General features: G+C 44.8%; 1 protein-coding gene across 4 annotated transcripts in view; it reads right to left on the bottom strand.

The window, feature by feature from the left end:
• MYO1C (myosin IC) overlaps positions 1-23290 on the bottom strand; it is a 54863-nt gene extending 31573 nt beyond the window's left edge. Inside the window, exon 1 of one of the 4 annotated variants that reach the window (XM_027691196.1) lies at positions 23105-23290. In XM_027691196.1, the coding sequence (XP_027546997.1) occupies positions 23105-23179 (75 nt within the window). In that variant the 5' untranslated portion in view covers positions 23180-23290. Of the gene's footprint in view, positions 1-12976; positions 13223-20452; positions 20786-21192; positions 21301-23104 lie in introns of those variants that run through there. The other 3 variants (XM_027691194.1, XM_027691197.1, XM_027691199.1) reach the window with 3 other exon arrangements.
• Between the last annotated feature and the right edge of the window lie 589 nt (positions 23291-23879).

Genomic DNA, 23879 nt, shown 5'->3' with positions numbered 1-23879 from the left:
AGGACGGCTGGCAAGGTCTGGATCACTACAACAGGCAACTACAGGCAGAGGTATGAATCAAGTTTTCCAGGCCTCACCAGTTAGAAGTGACTCATATAAACCCTGGATTAGAGCACTGGGATTGCTCTGCTCGGTGCTGATAAGCAGCTGATTCCCTGCATACAATTTCACATTCAAAGCAAGGGGACTGGAAACCTTTCCTGTCAGCCCTGCTCCGACAGGCTCCCAGAGCCGAGCGGGACTTGCTGAGCTACACCCGCAAGCAGTGGCTCTGCTGACAAATAAAACAAAGAGTTTGGCCTCGTGAAACCAACATCAACAAACCAGTCTTCCCCTGTGCTGTGCAGATTCCACTGCACAACAGAAATCTGGAGGTACAAGATGCTGGCTTGGGTTCACGCTACTCAAAAATCAACGTGGATCACATCTACATTATTCCAAAAGCAAAAGATGTCAAGTTCATCTCTCAGCCTTTTTTTTCTGGATTTTTATAATATTCATTATTTCTGCCTTGCAAAAGAACTACAGAATAACACGCATTCCATAATTAGAAGGCACTTGGCAAAGATACCATGGGAAAGAAACCACCCTAAACAGGCCAGGAATTTGAGAGCCCTTCCTCTCACAGGTCAGAGGAACATCTTCACCAAAAAATAGAAACTTAACCTGTCACCCATGTCCTGCTGTCCAGATTACACTGATCCAAAACTGATTAAAATGCCTCACATTCCTAAGACACCCTGTAGAAGAAACTGAAGGTTCTGAAGGACATTTGTCCCACTGCTTAGGAAAAAAGCCCTGTTCCAGCAGGGAATGAACATGTGACTGCAGGATAACTGGGTAAATCAATGCCCTGTCAAAGAGCCAATGCTAAATGTTGTAACAGCCTTGATAACAAGGCAGAACCTCCTCCCCATATCATTAGTTCTGCTAAGAATTGTCTGGTTTCTACCTTGTTTTTGTCTGGATTAATGCATCTCCTCTTTCCCTACGTGGAGAGCAGCCAGCTGTGCTCCAAACAAGTAGTCGGGAACACAAGTTTGAACACAGGACATTGATCCCCGGAGACACAACATTCCTGGCCAGTTATGAAACCGCACACCTAGAAAGGTTAAATCAAAAGCCCATTATACTCACTCAAAAGGTGTTTCAAGATGGTGAAAGTTCCTTAATTTTACTGCAAACTTCATGACTGAATTCTCCGATTCTGTGTGACTTTGTTTGCAGGATTACAGACAAAACCTTAAAAATACGTGAGGTGTGGCCAAAAGGGTTCAAAAACCAGAAGACAAAGAATATTTAGATTATTATTTTGGATTCTAATTTATGCTTTTATAATGCCTAAAACTGTCAATACTGGTTTTGTTTGTTCCAAGGAAGCTTCGACAGTGAGAACACTAAACGTCTTTTCTTCCCAAGCACAGTCTTTCGCAAATAAATAACAAAAAAGGAATATTACAAAAAATGAAGCTGGAGATGCACACCTCTCCTTGGATTCCTACGTTTTCTCTGCGAGGGCTGTTCACTGTTTTGGTGCTCCTGGTGATGGATGTGTTTGAGAAGCAGCAGATTAAAAAGCACATACGCAGGGCTCGTATTTAGTTATGGCTCCCGCACACACACAATAATTCTGGGTCTGTGACGTGAGCGAAAACAGAAACTGGGTTAATCTAACAAATTAAGATAAATTTTCCTTGTTGTTGCTTTCTGCTGAACCAGTGAAACAGAAAGGGATGACTGGCTTTGACAGTGACCATCAGAACAAAGTCCCACTTTATAATTACCAGATGCCCTTAATGTGATGCCAGTTTGTCTCATGCCTGTGGCTGCTCCTGCTCACGCGTGTTACGGCTCTGCCGGTGTTTTATGGGGCTGTGAGACCGGTCGCCTCTTCAGCTGATTTTACAAACACACTCTGCCCATCCTGATTCCGACAGTAATTGTTGCACTAACTTCAATAGCAAAGTTTAAAAACAACAGTTAATTCCCTCTGATTGCTCTGCCTGTGCTTTGATAGGATCATTTTAAGCAGCTCCCCTGCAGTGTCTGTGGCAAGAGCACCGAGAGCAGTTCGGAGGGAGCTGTTAATACAAACAGCCTGACTCAGTTCAGCTCATGTGCATTCCTCCCGACTGACTTTCCAAACAGTCACTCCCAGTGGCAGGACCTACATCTTCCTTTTAAGGGGAAAAAATGTTTTCACAGGAAAAATTAAGTGTTCAAAGCCTGTGCATATCTCTGTGCTTTCAGTGACCAACCTCGCCTTTCAAAACACGTTCTCGTTGCATGCAGAACAAAAACTTCTCCCTCCTTAATTAAAAGCTGTTCCTTGTTTTTAACACAGCCACTGGCTCTCTGCCATCCCTGGCACACTCAGGTGAAATATCCTAGCACACCACTTTTCACACAAAACAACACGAAAAGAGAGAAATTGGTTTTCCAAAGCATTAGACAACGAAACCCGAGTGAGAAAAAGATGATGTAAAAGAACAGGGAACATACGAGCTGTAGACAACACTTTACAGCTCACACTGGTGACTGACAGTTCCTATTCCTTCACATTTCTTTTCCTGCATTTCTGAAAAGAGGCTCAGTGTTAGAAAGGGCTTAAGACTGGAAAGCATATCATAACAAAAACTTCTTGTTCCATGCACACTAGATAAGGAAAGAGTGAACACTGGTGCTTTGCCTGCATGTTAGATGGAGGAAACAGGATTTCCCTCTGCTACTCCCTGAGCAAGATCCCAAGGAAATGTTTCTAATAATAGGAAATTACTATATAAGGCCAGATCAGCACTAAACTGTTTGCAGTCTGGAAGAGAAGGATGGACAGGAGTGTTGAGGAGGGACAGAAGGGGCAGAGCAGGGCTCCTCACACACAGTGACCCAGGGCTCCCCTCCACAGAGAGGGACAGCATTTAACCTGTGACTCCTCTGCTGAGCAGAGTCCTCTCCCACAGCCCAAAATAGAAACTAAATGTACAAATTAGAGCTGCTGTGTCCTTATGTCCTTCTTCTGTCATGCCCTTGCTTTTTTTTCACGGCACAAAAAACACAGACTTTTAAATCTACAGAACAACACCTGCAAAGCAAGGCTGAGCACGTCTCTGACACGGAAAGGGCAGGAAAAGACACAGCCACATCCTGAAGCACGACATGGGCAGTGCCAATGCAGAAGGCAGGCTGACAGCTCCCCTTCCTGGGCAAGAGATCCAAGGGGCACAATGGTTTGCTGCTGCATTTTGTCAACTGGACAGTTTTAAACTGTAAAGATATTGGGCACCTGTGGAAAGAGTCATTCAACTTCATTTTCCAAGCGTTCCCACATAACCGTAGGCGTTCATGTCCTGCAGACCAACAGTTTCAGCAGCAAAGAGTTGCACAGAGCAGCTGTGAATGTCCCAGCAGAGCTGTCAGAGGGACCTGTGTTAAGCTGTAGCTCCAACACACACTTTTCACCATCCCTTCAGCAAAACCTGCAAGCCCAGTTAAAGACAGACCTTCCTCCTTCTTATACAAATGGAAGGGAGTTCCTACAACAATGCTCACAAAGGCCTCGTTTGGATAAAGTGATGGAACTGGAATGTTTCCCTGTGATCCTCAGCGAGGGGTATCTTTCCAACTCTGCTTTGTCTTTGGAAAAGGCCAGGAGCTCTCAGCTCCCCGTGCAGGGACGCTTGCTGAGCAAACACAGTCTGACACAGTCCCAGAGCTGCCACGGAAATGAGCACAATATAAATTGCTAGACAGATTTATCACCCAGACTTTTTTTTTTTCCTCTGACAGCAAGAGATGTTTGTGACAAAATGTACAAACAATTTTGTATCTGTAGCCCTGCTACATCCTACGTCTGTCTCCAAACCCAGCTCCTAGTGGAACGTGAGGACAAATCCCAGCCAACATTTTCCTGTCAGCTGGTGAGACCTCCTTGAGCTGCAATGGTCACTTTGCCACAGCAAAGTTAGGCTGAGAGCCTTAAAAAGGCAGCCCAGGCTGCCCTTATGAAAGGCTCATTGATGAGACAGTAAAGCAGAGTCTGACAGCAGAGCCCTCTCTACATCTCAGCATCAGGCGCTTCACAGTCCCCAGGAGAGCACGGCTGAGATTTCCAATTCCCTCCACTGTTCCACAGGATTGCTCCAGTGTAACCAGGCTCTCAGGTACGTTCTTCACACCTGGCCCTTGTCCCCATAATACCTGGCCAAAAAAGGGTGTGCACTCAAGGGTGTGTTAAGCTTTCCAGGGCATGTAGCAATTCTGTGCCAAGAGGATGTTTCACGTTGGACTTATCTTTAGGGACATCTTGATTTCTGAAGATTTTTAAACTGACCTTTAATTTTTGTCCTGTTAAAGACTTCACATCCTCGACTGCACAACGAGGGGGAAAACAAGTGCAGGCAACAGGCAGGGTTTTTTTCAGAACCAGTAAAAACAAGCAGTTGTGACTCTTAGAGAAAAACAACTACAAGAAAGCGCTTATATCAGATACTCTTATGCCTCTGGTCTCATGTAACAGTCACTCCATAATAATTATAAAGCAATTCAGAAAGATGGCCTGTGCTGGTATGGCTTGTGGTCAGTGGCATCTGAAAGTTAAATTTAGAAAAAAACATTTTTGGGAACTAGCTCCCTGTGGATTTAAGTCAGTACGAAGCCTCAGCTTTAAGCCTGGACCTAAACTCTGTTGCCTTCTCTATTTATTTTTCATCCCAACTCCAAGGATGCAGTCACTAAGTTGTTTGTTTAGTTTCAAAATGTGCTCCAGGAGAAACAGACATTTGTCTTGGCTCTAAAGAGTGAGAAGAATCGCAGGTATGAGACTGGCAGCCTGAAAGCAGAGTTCAACCACCCCTACTGATGTACTGTCAGGATCCCAAGTCTCCTCTGTGCCATCACTGATGATTTGAACATTCTCCTCTAAATATAGGAATTGTCTGTTTAGAACTGCTGACACTAAAACAGTAAGTTTAAGTTGCTTTAATTTCTTTAGTGGGTTAAATCTGAAACCTAGGGAAGGCCACTTGAATGACATTTTTCTTAACTGTGCCAACATACATCATTTTACAGAGCTCCAAATACCCAATTTACCTACTATATCAGACTGCTTTATAGGAAACAACTAAATTTGACCTACTTGTCCTATGCTGCCCTTTTTTCTTTTAATGGACAACTTTCAGCAATGCAGTTTTGCATTAAAACAAACCACACCCAAACCCAGATCATTGGTACTGTGAAAAACAGTTTAAAAAGGAAATATCTCCCTCCAAAATAGCCAAATGAACTTGTTTCTTTTAGTCAATGTGAAGCTTTGCCTTTTCACAGAGCCTGAATAAAGCTATTGTGATCTCCTAGTTTATTGTCAAAACCATGAATTTTCTATTATATGGAGACTGGAACAGAGGTAATATCTAGATTTTATGAGGATATTCAAGCTTCCAATGTCAGAAAAATAAAGGTCAAATGATTCAAGCTTTCCTGAAAAGCATGGGAAAGAGGATCACATATGGAACATATTTCCTTAAATTCTGGGAACTTTTTATGAAATAGTTTGTACATGAGTGATGCCCCAAAAACTAACTAATTCTGCTCCCCACTCCTGTTACTGTAACAGCCAAATCCCTAGTATGGAGAGTTTATAGTAGGATGAAGATGTATATATCATAATTTCTGTGATATTTCAGTGTGATCTGTACCCAAAATTGAGGGAAATGGTGCTACGAGCAATTTTTTGTATTGGTACAATTGCATCTCTCATAGGTTGTTCCATGTAATATCTATAGGTTTCTTAAGAAACAGCAATCTGCAAGTATTCTTGCAACACTCCATCCTAATGCCAGGAGTTGGTGGTACCTGGGAGTAACAAGTTCTTATTTTCCTTCTGGGTGTGACCCTTTTTTAATGCAAATGTATAAGTGCTGTAAGCAAACTACAAGTTACTAAGTAGAGGCAAGATCTGTGAGTCCAGAAAAAAAGGCATTTTCAATGCTTTAGACATTCAAACAAGTGGAGCAGTTGTTAATGTCATGATTTATAAGTGAAGAGTTTACAGGCACAGTTTGTACTTCCACCACTTTTTTCTTTTTGACTCTGTCCCAAACTGACTTTATTGGCCTGAGGCCCAAGGCAGGCAGTTATTTTGGGACAGTGAAAAGTTATAAATAAGTTCTAATAAAACTATTAGGGGCACACATGATACTGAACTTCTTTCAAACCCTTCTTTGTAAGGGAACAAAGAGCATTTTACATTTATTGTGATGGCATGAGTCCCCTACGAAAAGTTTAAGGGGCGAGTTTCATCAACAGTCTGGAGTAAAACTAGATCATGAACCCAAAATAAATATATTCAGCGATCTAAAGAAATTCCAGATTATGCTAAAAGAAAGGGGCTGAGCAGTTTCCAAAAGCAGAGGAGAGGGAAGCAGGCAGGCAGTGCAGCCTGGCCCTGGCAGCGTGTCAGGCTCCAGGGCTGGCGACCGCCCGGAGCACGTGGGCAGATGATATTGCAGCTGATGTCTGAGCTGCTTCCCTTTCCCCTGCCTGTCCTGCTGCTGCTGAAAAGGAGGGGAAAAGCCACCAGATGAAGGGTATTGTGTGAGGTAATCGCCTTCTGACCGCTCTGACAGCACCCCAAAGAGCCCACAGTGAAGACATTTTTACCCTAAAACAGATATATCATCACTTAACAGTACACAGGGAATGATGAGTTGCCATCACGTTGGCAAAAGTATTCCAGGCTGCCTGGAAAATACAGCCAGCATTTCAGAAGGATATCCCACATCCACCTGCCTCAGCTGGCACTCATCAAACAATCCAGAATATTGTTTTCCAAAAGTTTAAAAATTTATATTCCTATTGAATCAAAACTACGTTAAATCAAGTTGTTTTTTTTTAAAGTAAAAGAAGTAGTGATCACATTGATATTAAAATAAATAAATAAATAAACCACTGGCTTGCAGCTTAGCACCCTTTGGATTGTAAGGAATAGCTCATGTCCAAGGAAGAGTTTCAGCCCCCTGCTCACTCGGGAGAACTTCCTTGCCCTTCTCATTGCATTTTCAAGCCTTTCTGCATTATCAGCAACATCAACTTAATCAGAAACAAAGACACTACAGAATAATCAAGGAGTCCATCCCTTTGTGGTTCTCAGGAACGCACGTTCCACATCTGGATAAACATGGGCGATGCAGAGAATGGAAACATTCCTTCCCCAGCTGTGGTTAGGTCCAAATCCTTTTTCTTTCTCTGTCTGATTTACTCATAGCCCTGCATTGGGTGGTTCAAAACTACACAAACCCTGCTGAGGGACACAATAGGTGGTCCCAGGCCGAGGAATCTTCCTCGTGGCCCTTTACATCTACTATTTTAAGTAAAAGCTTCTGGGCTGTGATCTCCACCTCAAATGAGAGATCCTGAAGGAACTGACAGTGGTGACATTACCAGAAACACCAACTGTCCCAGAGCATCCTGTTCTCCATCAGAAGATGAGGTCTGGCACCCTTATGAGTCAGAGACAGGAAAGCATCCACTTGTGCTGATGCAGATAAAGAGCACATCCTCAAAAAAGCAAAAGGTATTGAGTAGGTGGGAGTCCTTTCCACATAAGGGCACATCCTGCTAGAAATGCAAGGATTTGGAGATCTCATGGAAATTGCGGATCTTTAGATCTCTTCTGATGGTGTGTGAGGAGCCAGGACCACAACAGGAACTGTCAGAAGGCTCATCCCACTGGGAAGGAAACACTTTCTTTCCTCTGATTTGACAGGTATAGTTTCTGTAGGTCCCCTTGGGGAGAGCAAGTGCTGCAGGACCGTGACAGAACCTGAGATTTAACCTTAAAGAAGTGTCCAAGAATCTCAAGAACAGGTACTTCACATACAAAAGTCAACACATGGTATCAAACCCTGTAATGTCAGAAATACATACAAACCACAGGCAGCAGGTTCCTTTGCTTAAATTTTCTGTTCTAACAACTCATATTGCCAGGGCAGCATCGTTCTCTTTACAGCAACAACATGAGCCCAGCCTTCATCACTCCACAACAATGAGAGAAGCTGCAAAAAGCTGAGAGCTCATCCACTATGCAGGGCAAGCCCTAGATTATCCCTGCCTTGCTGAGGTCAGTGTGAGCTCTGCCATCAGCTTCACTTGTGTTGGATGCACCTGTGGCAAGAAAACAGGTTAAGCTCTTTTATATCACCTAAAGAAAAGCACCAGAACTTGAGGGTTTGTTTCAGGAGCTGTTGTTTGTACGGCTGAAGTAGAAGAAGAGAGACACAGGGAAGCTCATCACTGTAAATTATTGATCCACTGCTTTCTAGACACTGAAACTGGTAATTAAACAAATGGTAAAAAGATACTTCATCAATTATAGAGGTGTCACTTTAAATTACACTTGCTCCAGGATGAATAAAACACAGTGGTTAAATGCTTTGGGTACTTCATGAGGCTTCTTGTTCAAAATCCTCACTGCAACAACACTGACTCTAATTCTCTTATATTGCTGCTCTGGAGTTCTGGGCATGTATTAAGCTTGATAAAGGGAAATTAGAGCTTCTGTTTCACCAATCTTTTCTCACACAATGTCCAAAAAGCACAGTCCCATGGTCAGGAGAGAGATTTAGGAGCTGAGAATAGTGGTATCCCTTTTCTGCTCAACATGGTTAGTTACAGGGCTGTAAGTCAAGGCCCTGTGATAACAGCCCTCACCCAAAAATCAGACAAAAAAAGTTTTGTCTGCTAACAGCTAGTTGTGAAATCTGTGAAGTACTGGGCAGGCATTTGACACTGGTCTTATGGTTTTTAGAAACTATAGACATGTACACACCCTCCACAACCTAAAATAACACTGGCAAGCTGCTTCTGAAGCAACATGATGATGACATCAAAGATATCCTTTTAAGCAGAAATCATGTCACAACCATAATGAATACTCAAATTTGATTTATGATAAGTTTTTATAACAGGGTGCACACCTTACTGCATCAAGCTTAAAGTTATCTCAATTTCACATGTCAAATATTTTATGTAAATGTAAAAATGTACTTGCTCTAATTCTAATTCTGAAACAAAAACAGCAAACAAAGAAGAGCTTGGCCATCTTGCACTTGCTAGCACAAAATGCTCTCTAGAACCACTTCTACATCTCTGAAACAGGTTTCACTCTGAGAAAGCATTTATTGAAGGCTGAGTTCATCAACTGATTGAGATAGGTCAGGGAGTATGAATATTCCAAGTGCAGGACTGCATATGCAGCAGAAGCAGGCAGCTTAAAACACATGCTGAACAACCCAAACAGGTGGACACAGTTGGTATCCGTCAGGGAGCAGAGGCAGCAGTGAAGCAACAATGCTGGGAGGCAACATCAGGGAAACAGCAGCTGCTGGTGCAGCCAGAACAATCCTAGAAGTCAAAGAACTCGTGCTTGTCGTGGAGAGGTGAGGAAGAAGTGAAGGTGGGAATCCAGGGTGAAAAGAGAGGCCAAGGTGATGAACCACAGAAATATGCTGTGCAAGCTGGAGATGGATGCATCATCAGCTGATGGAAATGCTCCAAGTGGGAGATGAAGGCTGGACTGTAGGATTTTTGTGAAGGAAAGAACATCAGTGCTTAGGAGGGGGACAAGAGAATCAAAGGCTGAGCTGACTCTTCCTACCGCTCCCCAAATAATGAGGCTGAAGCACAAGGGCTGTGGGCCCGGTGCCAACGGCTTTATGAATTCCTCCTCGCCTGTTCTAAGAGAGTTACACAAGGTAAGGCTTTATTCATAAGTGCCTGATGGATCCTCTGTGTGCAACAGCTCCTACCAGCAGAGCAGTGTTTGTGGGAAATGGTAGGAAGAGTGTCTAAGAGAGATAAAGCCTTTGAGTTGCAGACGAAGCTGCCAGCCCTCATTTCCAGCTTGTCAGAGCAAGTCCTTCTTGAAGTCAGCAGCCTGGAATGAAGAGAATCTGGCATTTGTGCATGGATGTATGGCTCAGACAGCCAGGGTGGAGCGGCTGGCTTTAATCACACTTTCCACAAAGGAGGGGGGAGTGGGAGTGGCAAAGTACAGTGACTGATGGTCGTTATCTGCTATACATCCACAAATTCCTCTTCTTTGACTTCGTATTTCAAGCCTGACCTCCTTTCCTGCTTCCACTAGCCCCAAGAGGAGGAGAGGAAGGGACATAAAGAACTGGAATTTGAGAGTCCTTCACATTCTCAGGATTCCTGGTGTGTGTGACAGGCAGCACACACTTGTCTGGTGATCTGACAAATTCCACGTTCCTGTGAATTCCTGCAACAGGTGATGGGTCACAGGAGTAGGTAGGTACATGCAGGTAGCCGCAAGGCTACCCCAATATTCCAAAATTCACTTATCCAAGTGCTAACCCATTACTGCCCCTGCTGCTCCAGCTCACCTGCTGGGTGACAGCTGGTTGTGAAGCCTCTTTACCCAGAGTGCTGGTATGGTATCAAAAAGGAGTAAAGCTCCAAAACAGTTTAATCCAGCTGCCCACTACAGCATTAGCAACAATAAAGAATTCCAATTCAAACCACTTTTGGTTGCCTTTTACCCTCACAACGAGGCTGCAGTTCACTAAATCACATGGAGCTTCAATTCCATCTAGAAATAGCCTCTTGAAGTCTCCATTGCAGGATGACATTCCTAAATTTTGTTTACTTGGGTGCCACTACTTGGTGGTGACAGCAACAGCAGCTACAAATTGCAGGAACCTGCACGTATGCCCAGAGTGGGCTCACAGCCCAGATCCAACCTCTCGCACGAAAGGTTTTGGCAGCAAAATTAATTCCTTCTCCCTTACCCTTCCTGCCTGTGTCAGTCACATCATGCTCAGATAGCACAGCAACCTTGCCCTGCTGCCACACACACACCTTGTCAGAGTCCCACAGGGCCCAGAAGTCCTTTGAACCTTTACAGCTGGTGAAGAGCAGTGCAAAGTGGGCATCCCTAAATCCACCCTCCAGCCCCCCAGTGCACGGGCTCTCCCAACCTCCTTCCACAGATGGCAACGCTCTGGGAAGTTTGCTCCAGAGAGAGCAAAACACTCTGACATCAGTGCCCAACTGGACACCCCTGCCTTGGGTTTTTCTCCCCACTTTGGACCTCAGGCACTCTGTGTGCTGCTTTGGCAAGAGGCAGAACAGACTCCAGCTTCTCCTGGTTCAGTGTCCAGGCGTGTGTACCCTGGTAGGATTTATCAGTGCCTCTCTCTACCTGACCTGATCCCACATTAATGGGCACGGCAATGCAGGCACTGCATGGGCAGGTGTTCCTGTACTGCTTAGGAGCTCTAACTGTAGGATAACTATTGGAGCTTGTGAATCCCCAGTACAAGCAGTGGGGTGGAGATTGTGTATTCTGTTTGTAAATCTTAATAAAGCCAACATTTAGAAAACAACTAATTACCATTTATGTTCCAAACAGCTGGCCTAGCTCCACATCCACATGCTGGGAGGTTTTAGTGCCAATCAGCCCACACATCTGAGCACAAAAGTCCCCCAGTATGACTGCAGAACCTTCTAGCAAACTCAGACTTCTCCTCATTGACACTGACTTCAGGGATCAAAGCATGGTAGCATAAGAAGAGAACAGTTACACAAACCATCATTCCCACATCATCACATTACAGACACTTGTCCAAGGTGAAAAGAGCACAGCAAGTGTCCTCTGAGGTGCCAGAGTGCAGTCTCAGGCTGCTGTCAGTTGACCCAGACAGCTGATATTACTGTGATACAGCTCATCCTCCGTCCCAGCTGTGCTTGTCCCGGCCCTCTCCCTCCTCTGGACTTGGACTAAGATCTGTGACAAGACAGTTCAAGAACTAAACAAACGGAAAACACTTTTTTCTTCATCATTGTTCTCCCAACTTTGTTTCAATTCATTCACCAAAGGGTCAAATGGATACTATTTCAGGTACAGGGAAGGGAGTGGAGAACTAAGGAAACCAATTTAAATTGGTTTGGTGGAAGGTGCCCCTGCCCATGACAGGGTAGTTGGAAAGAGATGATCTTTAAGGTCCCTTCCAACCCGAACCATTCTATGATTCTAAACAGAACTTCATGTCAGTATAAGCTTATTTTAGATACTGGGGAATACATCCTCCTGGCAGACACGTAAGGAAGGGCTTTTCATGGAGAGTGACGTGGATGAAGCTCTAAGACTCTCTGGCTGCTTGTTTCATCCCCTCCCCTGTGCACATACACGTGCCTCCAAACACTGAAAACCTCGAGGAGTGATGCACGTACAAGTATCACCCCCGGCAGCCTCGGGGACAAGCCCAGGAATGCCACCAGAGGCTACAGCCTGTCAGCTGCAGTGTTCCATGAGCAGGGAAGCAGCACTATAAATTACCTATCCTGACACATGTGGGGATCCATGTCACACCCGATCTGCCAGCAGAAAAATGCCGAGCTAAGACACTGCTCTGCTATTCAACAAGATTGCAAACAACTGACACTTTCTGGCAGGTGCCTTAGAAACGAGGGCTGATGCTGCTGGACTCTGATTGCAAGCACACAGGAGGGGGGCAGCTCACTTCACACACTCATCACTGTGCCATTTATTGACCCAAATGAACCTTCCTACTCCCTATCAATCCACAAATCTCAATCCAGCCCACACTAAACACTGATTGATTTTCTACTCTGACCAGCACTGTGTCACATTTGTGTTAACTACCCATCAGTTCAGATAAGTGGTTTGCAATTAAGATAATTTGTTTGAGGCCAGAAAGTGTGGCCTGAAAAGCACTTTGGAGAGTTCAGCACACAGATTAACCAGAGAAGTTCACTACTGAAATAGGCAGCAAGGTACCAAGCTGACAGCTATTTTTAGACCTATATACCAGAATTTACCTTTCCAGTCTATCCAAAATAAAAAGCAAGGTTTGTCCCAATTGAATTTTTCCTTGGAAGGTAATAGCTTGCTTGTATAATACTTGGAAAAGATTTCTTCCCAGAGGAGTACACTCACCCTGCAGTAACACTGATCTTCTTCCCCTCTGTATTTCCACTCAGGTGGCACCGCAATCCTTTCACAGGTGCTTCCTATTCAGATGGCAGACAAGGAGCATTCCGGCAAAAATGCCTTCAGCAACAAACAGCCAACTTCACTGAAGCCTCCAGAAAAAAGTAAACAGTTACACGAGCGCGGCTTTGGAGTTCCATGGACGTGAGCCTGGACATAGTTCACATTCCCATCCTACACAGAACCACGGAACCACTCTGCGGAATTTTCCTCCCAGTGCAAGCCGGGCTAAGAAAAGTGGTTTGGATGCCAGCAGTTGCCAGTTTTAAACACAGTCAGGCTTTACCGTTGGAACTCCCCTGTCCCCACCTAGATCCGGAAACTTCAGAGCAGAAACAAGACACTTGGCAACCAGTCAGGTTTCAGTTTGAAGAGTGAGATCAAACAGCCTCCTTCACGCTGCAAGTTTTTTTGCATACAGAACACCACATCTCTTGCAACACTTCCTCTCTTTCTCTTCACATGGAGCCTCATGACCAGTCTGCCAGAGCAGCAGGGAAGCCCTGGCTCCCAACACTCACTACCTGCCAGGCCCCAGCACCAGCCATCCCCTGCTCTGTCTACAGCAATCTCCAGGAAGTGCAGCTCATCTTGGACTCTTTTTCTTTTTGCTCTCCTTTCCTTTATGCTTCTTCCTTGTATTGAGACACAATTACTTCAATCAGATTAGTTTATACTTGAGTCAAATAACATCTGAAAGCTTTACCCAAATATATATATATATATGGCCTATAACCACTGGCCCATGTAGTCTTTAAGTACATCAGGCAAAAAAAGAAAAGATATTGTGCTTCTTCATTATGTCAGCACACGTTTTTCTTAAATGTTCTAAGGGACTTTAACACACCTGGTTTAGAAATACCTCATAAATGTGCATAAATTATCCCTTCTATTATCCCAAATTGCTCCCAGCTTTCTCCAATCCCTGCATAAGCAGTCATGAGAGTGTTGTTTCTTCTGTGGATTGAGGAGACAGATTTAGGTGATCTTAAAGGACAGTATTTTAAGGTAGCCAGCATTTAACTGAAGCATTTAACAGGAGGCACTATGGCCCATCTGCATTTACAGAGATGCTTTCTGCTGGAAACCAAAATTGTAAGTGCTGAAACTCAGCACCAACTGAAATAATATGAGAGCCAAGATAATGAACATTTGTCCCTAAGTTTCATAAGGCCGAGCTTTCATTTTCTTTAGCAAAATAATCTGTAGATCCACTACTTTGGGAGGATGCAGAGACCAAAGAGAAAGCAAAATAAGATCAATCAGATCTATGATACAGGCTTATTTTGGCCTCATAACCTTTTCTGCCTCCCACACATTTATCTCTCTCAAACTTTTCCAGCCTCCACTTCTTGGCCACTACTTTCCTTGCTGACCTCCCACATCATTTTAGCCTCCTACTCCTTTTTGGTTTCTGCTTTTCTCATTGATTTCCCACTCTTTTTCAGCCTCCGTTTTTCCTTCTGGCCTCCCACAGATCTTCAGCCTCTGGTTTTCTCTCAGACTCCCACCCCTTCATCCAGCACGCGATATTCAAACCCCCTTAAGGTTATGAAGTTGTAAATTCACTTTGCAAACAACAGGGTCTCACCTTGATGTGCACATTCATACTCTAACTTCTTCTACAGCCCAGGTGACCAGAAACACTCCAGCGTCCATCCTGATATCTTGCAGTCACAACAGCACAGTTTTATGCCCAAGGAAACACACTGGCTCTCTCACTAACCCCAATCCTGCCAGGAATCTCACAGCTCTGTACAGTTAATTGTGTCAATGGAGGTACAAAAGTAAAATGTGAGAAATTCTGAGATGGTAAAAATCAGAGTCTCACACAGATGCTCTGAGCTCTGCTGACGGCTCCATCAGCTGCTGTTCCCAGTTCCTATCCACCAGCTTTCTGGGCAGAAGATCATCAAAACTGAAGTTAAGTATCATCTGCATTCCCACAGAGTGCTATGGTCGGGCACACAAAAAACACACTCTGTACTTCCCTGCAGAACTTGCTTTTGACCCCCTCCCCCAACCATAAGAGCAAACAAATCCATGCACAAATAAAATACGGATTTTGCAAGTCACGGATTTTGTATTTGCCCTCATTTTCACACGAGACTGTTTTCCTTTCTATTTTCGAACAAAACTGTGTCCAAAAAAGCTTGTGATTTAGGAGAAATTGAAAATAATAGTTTGGAATACACTAGTCAAAATGCAGCATTTGGTTTACCTGAGAAATGTGATGGGTGCTTTTTTTGTTATTCTAGGAAAGATAAAACAGATATAAAAGCAGTTCTTCATTATCCATTACTGTGCTTTTCCAGGAGTCATATTGCTCTGAATCTCCTCTTTCAAGTTGCAATATTTTTTTAGTTACACGGTACTTACTAGTTCTGAAGGGAGAAGAAAGAGAACTGACCACAAAATTCATAAATGCATAAATTCAAAAAGATGATCTGAAATAGCTTCAAAAATTATATTTTAGAAGTCCAAACCCTCTTTCCTGTCCCTTCACATGGAGTGTCAGACATGCTCAGCTGCCCCCACTTCACCCCCACATGAACAAACTGATGGAAGAACCTGATACATTGCACTTGGTATGGTTTGTTCAGTCACCAAAACCAACCAGGTACACAAACACTGCTGTTACAATCCTAACAGGTGTAATGGGTGGGTAGGAAAGCTGCCTTAACACCTGTGAGAAAACCCCGTGCTAACAGAGAACAGCAGATAGTCAGGAAGAAGCAGGGAACTGCTCAGGACTGAACTTCAGTGCTCACTTAAATGAGGCAAAAGAAACATCTGTTTTGCTGTCTAAGTTCCAGTTCTCTCAAGAGAGAGAATTCCTGGCTTCCTGGTGCAAAGGTGTGGTTTTCCCTCCCAAGAGGCAATTTCAAACAGACTCCAAAAGTTCTAAGAGTTTAAGACAACCTGTTATTTAAAAGAACAAGATGTGTGGACAGAGAACAAGGCTTTCTGGTCTCTAATTTGAAAGGTTCAATAAAACTCTAGAAAACCCCAACAATAATTTTGTGCAATAATTTTCCCTCTCTCCAAACTGCACCATTGGACACCTCAGCCTTTGTTGCAGACCAAAACCTGAACTGCAGAGGCATTACTTGTAAAGCAACACTGTCTAGTGTTGCAAATATGTATCAGCTTTTGCTTTTTAAAAAAATGTTGATTATAGTGTGCTGCCTTGTAAAGCACAGAACTGCATATTTTAGTTATTAAAGTTAGCAAACAAGTCTGGCTGTTGAAAGTCATTTCCCTGAGTAAACAATGACTCAGTGTGGGCTGTATAATGTACAAGTTATTAGTTACTGTTAGTGAGTTTAAAAAACCCAACTCGCAACACTATACAAAGATCTGCTTCAGAATGGAAAATAGCTTTCCTCCTACTTCTATAGTTCCAGTTATATTGTTTCAGTGGAATTTAATTTTCTAAAAGGCTACACAGATCACTATCTCTTCATTATATAATTGGACATTGACTTAACTGGACCCTTCAGCCATGAACAATATGCACAGTGAGAGAGCTGAGTTTACCCTCTTTTCTGTTCTCAGTTTGTCACTGTAACTGAAGTAAAAGTGACTCTTTCCTGGACAGGAATATCCCATTCAGACCAGGCAGCAGGTGGCAATGAAAACAGACATAAAGACAACCATGAAATATTGAGTGTATGATAATGAAGAAAAATGCAATTGTAAGCTCACCAAAATCCTCTGACAACACTGTTCTCTTGAATTACAGCTCCCTCCATAATCCTTCTCTTCATTAGTAAAATGGCCAAATACACCTGGTGATTGTCAGCTGGCATAAGGCACTGGGGATCACTCTGGCTAATGAAACACTGCCTCAGCTGCTAAGGAACAAAGGCTTCCCTGCAGTCTTAAACCCACTCCAAAGGCTGTTCTCCAGCCTCCAGTGTGCACTGTCTGAGATCAGGAGCACGTCTCTGTGGTGAAGTCTCTGGTCAGATATATGAGCACTACAAGGAAATACAGAGTCAAATAACAGAATCACAGAATATCCTGAGCTGGAAGGGATCCACAAGGATCACTGAAGTCAAACTCCCGGCTCTGCCCAACAATCCCACCATGTGCCTGAGAGTGTTGTCCAAACACTCCTTGAGCACTCTTTGGTTTGGGGCTGTGACCACTTCCCTGGGGAGCCTGTTCCAGTGCCTGACCACCCTCTGGGGGAAGAACCTTTTCTGGATACCAAACCTAAACCTTCCCTGACTCAGCTTCCTCAGGTCCTGTCACTGGTTGCTCCTCTACTTCCCCTCTTGAGGAAGCTGCAGACTGTGGTGAGGTCTCCTCTCAGCCTCTTCTCCGGGCTGAACAAACTAAGTGACCTCAGCCACTCCTAATGACTTCCCCTCTAGGCCCTTCATCATCTCTGTAGCAAACTTTGTGGTAAGCTTGTTCTAGAAAAGCACCTCCAAAAGAAATTACCAAAATAAATTTAAAGGCACAGCCTTTTAAAGCAGCTACAGCTTATATGGCCCAGTCTGCATCCAACCAGCGGGCTGAGTGCCATCAGAACTGTGTTAGGGAGGACTTTTTATAGTCATTCATGGACTATCCACTTCCTGGCAAATATCACAACACATTTTGACAAGACATTCTTTGCCACCAACAATGACACTGCCCATTCAGTAACAGAACTTCCCAGTGACTGCAGGCTGCTGTACCTTCCAGCTCCAGGACCTCACTGCCCGGAAGGCAAACACTGCAGCGCTCCCAAGGTACTGCCAAGTGCTAAATTCTACCTTCATTTATTATCAGCTGCTGAACTGAATTACAGGAAGGGCGGGGGCCAAGCTGGACTAAGGTCAATGCACCGGTTAAAGGGCTGTGAGTGTCCCAGGGAAGCACAGCTTAGCTGGACACTCACACGTGACCAAGAGCTTTCCTAAAGAAAAACCACTGCCAGGCAGAGCTATCCATGCATGTATGAATGTCACAGGAGTTCTAAATAACAACCTTTATCACCTTCCAGGACAGGAATTGAATAGAGCACAGGCTACACTGGAGATATATAGTAATAGAGAAGGTACTGGCCCTGCTGCTCCTTGCAGTATTTAAATGTTTAAATATTTAAATAAAGTAGGGCAGGGCTTCAAGGAACACCAGACCTTCCTCCCCCACAGAACATGACTCAGTTGCAACAAATTACTTGGTATTTGTCCACTCAGAACCTTCTGCCATAGCAAGCTTTGTTAGCCTTTCACGTTTATTTATGCTGCTTGCTTTATTAATGCTTTCTGGGAAGAGCTGGCCACCCACCCCATCAATGCATCAACAAGAAATATGCAGAGGACGGCACAAAATATATAGCGGGATGTTTTCTAGCAGAGAGATCACTGAATCCAGGCACAGGAGGCACAGCACCAGTGGCTCCCTCCAGGCAGAAAAGGAACTGTGTTACACAATCTCAGAGAAACACAAGCCATGCAAACCTCACCCACTAGAGATGATAGAAGGTTAGATGTATGGTTTCTGTTGAAGCCAGGGATAGCAATCCTAGGCAAGGCCAACCACATCACTCAGGGGTTGGTTACGCAGCAGTAAAGCAGTATATAACACAGGAAGGGCCCTGACAAAAGACAAACACATGCCACAATTGCCAGCATAAAGCATTGCTGCTTCCAACAGGGCAGTCCCCACTTGATCCCAGCCTTTCCTTCCTTTGGGAAACTGCTCCAGACAAATCACCTGTTTGTTTTGCCCACTTAGCTTTGATTTGGATCAGTTCTGAAAAGTTAACCACATTTGAGTGTCACTGATACAGGTAAGGCAAAGCACAATACAGATGGGTTTCCCTGCAGTAACATTTTAGAAACACACAAATGAGCCTTTATAAAGGGTTCTTCAGCCTGTATGAAAGGACAAGTGATTTAGTTACGTTTGCATCACTTACAAAGGGCAGTAGGACACACCAACCTCAGGAAAATCCACTGCACCTCTAAGTTCCCTCCCCCACCAGTAACACATCATATTTTCCCAAATAAAAATTCGTCCTACAGAAAGTATTGGTTATCTGACAGCACCTTGTGAACAGCCCTCACTCATTACTCTCCAAACTGGGAGGCAAAGTGCTCTAGCCCAGTGATTCTCCATATTTTACATGCTGGAACTACTCCAGCCTGCCAGGTAAGAGCACTGGGCTGAAACACCAGAGCAATAGTTTAAACACTGCTCTGGGACTGTGGCAGCTGCTGCAGTTTGTTTCTCCTGCATTTGGTGCAGACTGTCCCTTTTGACAGGGGTAGAGGCATTTGTCCAGTTCCTAGAAAGCATGTGGTTCCCAACAAAGTAATAAGCAACATGACACTACAAACAATAGAAAAATCCCAAATATCTGAGCACGACTATTTTACCTTTGCATAAAGTTTGAGCTTTTTCATAGAAAACCACACCATATGTAATGTTATAAAGAATTCTTAGCCCCCAGTTTTTTAGTGACCTTCCTCCGCTGCGCTCAGATCAAATAAAAAAATAAATTAAAAACCAGTTTTCTACCTAGCTTGAATCATTTTGTTAGGATCTATAGAAGTTCTCTTATAATTATTATAAATCCTGTACCATCAATCACAAGTTTCTTTGCTATTAATTATGCAAAAGAGAACAGAAATTACACCCTGTGGATCCTGAGTCACACGGGATCTCTCACTCTCTTATGGTATTATGATTCACATCCTTTTTTCCTTAAAAAAATATATCTATCCTTCATACCATGATAAATTAGGAGAGCATGTGCACAGTCGAGCACTCCATTGGTCCCTGCCAGGCAGAAGACAAGATTCATATTTACACAGCCCCTCCCTAAAACACATTATATCCACTATCAAAACCGAAACCCCTGAAGTGTCATGACAGTGGTTGCCATATCAGGGCCTACTGTAAAAATTAAGAACTCATCACTTCCATAAGCCTTAGGCATTTTTGAAAAGGTGCTGACAACTGGTAATTGTCTATTGCCCCAAAAGGAGATGAAAGAAAAACGCTTCTTCCCAAGTACTCTAAGATGTGGTTCTGTTTTCATGGCTTGTCCCACCAACCAAGGATATTTTCTCATTTGTCACTTTCTAAAACTAAGCAGCTGCCATCTACAAGTAGTTCTCGAGAAGCCTTCTGCCTCCAGCAACTGTTAGAGAATGATTAAATACCAGAATAATCTCTGTATTGTATCTCGGAATCACTTTTCCTCTGTAATCCTCCCAACTACAAGAACGCAGCTCAAGCCAGCTTACTTGGAAAATTCAAGTTACTAGAACGAGTTGTTCATTCAGGCAGAGTCAGATTCCTTCCAAGAATTGCTGTCGCTTAAGGCAATTAACTCCAGGTCTATCAGAACTGGGAAAAACTGGCACAGAAAGCAGCACAAGAGATGGGGACCCCCGAGCCTCAGTGGATTCAGACCTGTGGTCTAAGCTGAAGAAGTACGGAGTTTGACATCACCTCCACCTGTAAAACGAAGCTAAACACAGCGAGCTCTCTTCACCAAGTGCTCTTGGGCACCTGTGCAAGCACTGGCAGAGAAGGAAGAATTCTCCCAACGTCAATGCCAGTGCCATGCACAGCAGGGCGGATCAGCAGCGCTCACACAACCGTAACTCAAGTCAGGGATGTACAGGAAGCCGGTCTCGAGCAGGGCAAGGCAGACACCCCGAACCCCGGCCGTGCCACGGCCACGTTTCAGCGCGGAGCAGCCGCACGCCCCGCCACACCCTGCCCGGCTCCGGCCGCGCTCGGGCTCCCCACGCGAGCGCTCCGCCCGTCCCAGGCTGGGCGTTCGGGATGCGCTCGGGGAAGCGTTACCGGAGTCAGCGGCGTCACGGAACGGGAGGGAGGGAGCGAGCAACCGCTCGGCGCTGCCGGAGCCCGCGCCGTGCCGCCGCCAGGATGCCGGGCTGGCTCTCAAACGCTCATTTGTTTCTTCCGTGGAAATTTTTAGAGTTTCCGGGAAGGTCGCCGACTCCGGTGGGGGGGGGGGGGAGGGCGGGGGGGCGGCACGGCCAAACCGCGGCTGCCCGCCCTGCCCTCCCCCCCCCCCGGCGCTGCCCCCTTGAGCCATGTGGCCGAGAGCGGCGGTGCCGCGCCGAGGAGGGGCCGGGCGGTGGCCGCGGACACCCCCGGAGCGCCCCCCCGGCCCCGCTCACCTGCGCTGGGCGCCGCGGGACGCGCGGCTCGGGGCCCTGCGGCGGCTCCGCGAGCGCCTCGGCGGCGACTGCCCGCGGAGCCCGCGCCGCGCCGCTAGTGAGCATGTCCGAGCGCCGGGCATGCGGGCTGCGGGCCCTGCTCCGCCCTCACCTGCCCGGGCACCGCGCTGCCCCGCCGCCGGCAAGGGCAGGCGCACCGCGGGTACTCCTGCGGTCCCCTCCTCGCCCCGCTTTGATGCGCGGGGGCATCGTTAAAAGCGCGCCTTCGACGAGTTCGCTCCGGAGCGATTTCCCCCCCACAAAGAGAGAGGGAACTTCGCCAAGTTCAGGTAACCGTCCCCTCTGATGGTTCATCCGCGTCCGCACAGGTGGGAAATACCGCAGGCAGCCTTCCTCGGGATCCACGGGAAATTCTGCACGTGATCGAACTCCCAACAAGCTGAACCACATTGAGCTGAAACAGTGAAGCTCTGCCCCTGCCACTGCCGCAGCAGTTTTAAGTGTCTTTAAAGCCTCTGTTAAAGCGCGGGACATCAGAAACTGCCTCTCTCTGGCCATTCCTGCAGCACCGACAGCACTTGGCACAGACAAGGCTGCTGATCTCAAAGTAGCAGATTGCCGTTTTATGGCATGTTAATGAGTATTTGCAACTTTTTAGCAAGCTGGACTGATACCTTTCCTCTCGCTGATGTCTCCCCCAGGACCCTGGCACATGCTATTAGGGATAAAGTTTAAAGGAACAGTTCCCCCTAGGAAAGGCAATTCAGTCCCGCCAGTGTCCTCTGCTGTCACTACAAGTACATCAGTAACATTTCAGGACCATTTACTGAAAACCAAAGAACACCAGAATTGCCACTATTTCCTCTTCCAACAAGGCAGAGAGAGCCCTCAGGTTTTTGTGGAATAAAGTGACTCTACCTGACAATTGTGTAACCACACACAGTAAATGTCTCAGCTAATTTTCAGATCGAGTTTTAGATTAGTCACAAGAAAGACAATGCAAGGAAAAGGGAGCAACATGCACAGATGTGCACTTCAGTACAAGATGGCTCTACCAGAGCTGAAGATCTGTTAAACAGCTTTTAAACACCTATGACAGAGAGATATAAATTCACAGTTGCATTTAGGTACTTTATAAACATTTTAAATAGTTTTTACAGTTTCTTCTCTAAAGACTCCTTAAATTAAAAAAACATATAAATCCAGTTAGAAAATATTCTGAAGCAAACCACACAGAATGGCTGTTCATTCCAAGAAAATGGAAAGTATTTTTAGAAGAGTACTGTGTCTTTCTTAACTGTTCATATCTACCACACCAAACCAGAAATAATCAGCTCATGGATTTTCCATCTGCTTACATACAAACCCTGAACCCGAGTCAATAAAAGTCACGAGTTAACAGAATACTCAGTTCCTTCAGATATTCATAGTAGTCTGTTAATATGTCCCTCAACTCTGAATTTTCCAAGTGTGAACCTTCCTATAACATTCAGGGCATGAACCCAGTGACAGTACAAACAGTCGATATTGAAGAGGATCAAAACACTCTCTTCAAAGCTCTTTCCCTTCCTTTGTACTTTGAAAATGCTTCCAGAATTATGACAGAATTAATACAGCCAGGCCAAACACCAACTGCAAGTCACACCAACTTTGCTACACTATAGTATTTCAACAGGAAATACACTTTAACAATTTTCTAAACTCACAGTCACTTCATATGAACGTTCATTGCTACTAATTCCATCCTAGGGAGAGAAAACTGTTCACAGCACAGCTACAGTCACTCCAAGGACCAACCACTCTTGCAAACTCTCATATTTCTGCACTACAGTCGCTCAGTTCAGAACTAAGCTGGTTATTGTGTAACTAACACTACAAGAGGGGAAAACAGAACAATAAAAGCCAGGCTCACAGTCTTGTGCTCTCCATTGCGACCGACCACGCGGATGATTTCTCCTGTAGGAATACGTTCAATCCGCAGTTCCATTTTTCCAAGGAAAGTCAGTAAATCTCTCTATTCTTTACGGATAGTTCTGATTTCAGTGCGCAGCAGCAGCAGCGGCAGAACTTGACTAACTGCAATCTTTGGTTCAGAGCCCTGTTGTGAGAGGAAAAGATGAACCTCTGTATTTATACTAAGGGTTAGGTGTGAGCTGAAACAATTAAGTTCAAGACTAGTTTCCACTGGTTACAATGTGCCACGACAGTTCCAAGAAGCCTAAATTTATGCTTGTGTTTATTGCTGCCAACTTTGTTGATGTTCCACTTTACTCCCAGCGGACTTAGAATTCCAAGTCAAGTCGCTGCGGATGCTGTTTCAAGGTATTAGCACGAAACAATCACGCTGCAGACTTCAAAAACCTACCAAGAGATTTTATGTAGAAAAAATTTCTTCATCTTTGCCTCCAAGAGGCAGAGCAATAGAAAACACTGATTGCTCCCATGGTAACTACAGGAAGTTCTGCAAATTGCTGCAGAACGAAATCATTATTAATTGAGTCCTTGAGCAGCTAACTAATCATGACAAAGGAAATTAACTTGCACGTTACTGCACAAAAATGCCTACTACAAATATGAGAAAAATGCTCTGGTGAGCACTGGTTTAAGTGCAATTACAGAGCTTTACAATGGCCATGCCATCCATTAATGGAGAGGCCAGACCTTTCACTCCCTTCATACACCCCTCC

Source organism: Neopelma chrysocephalum, unplaced genomic scaffold (assembly GCF_003984885.1).
Source record: "Neopelma chrysocephalum unplaced genomic scaffold, ASM398488v2 Primary Assembly neopelma1_82, whole genome shotgun sequence".
NCBI classification, from domain to species: Eukaryota; Metazoa; Chordata; class Aves; order Passeriformes; family Pipridae; genus Neopelma; species Neopelma chrysocephalum.
Note: the sequence above shows the minus strand (reverse complement) of the source record. Positions and strands in the feature narration are given on the sequence as shown.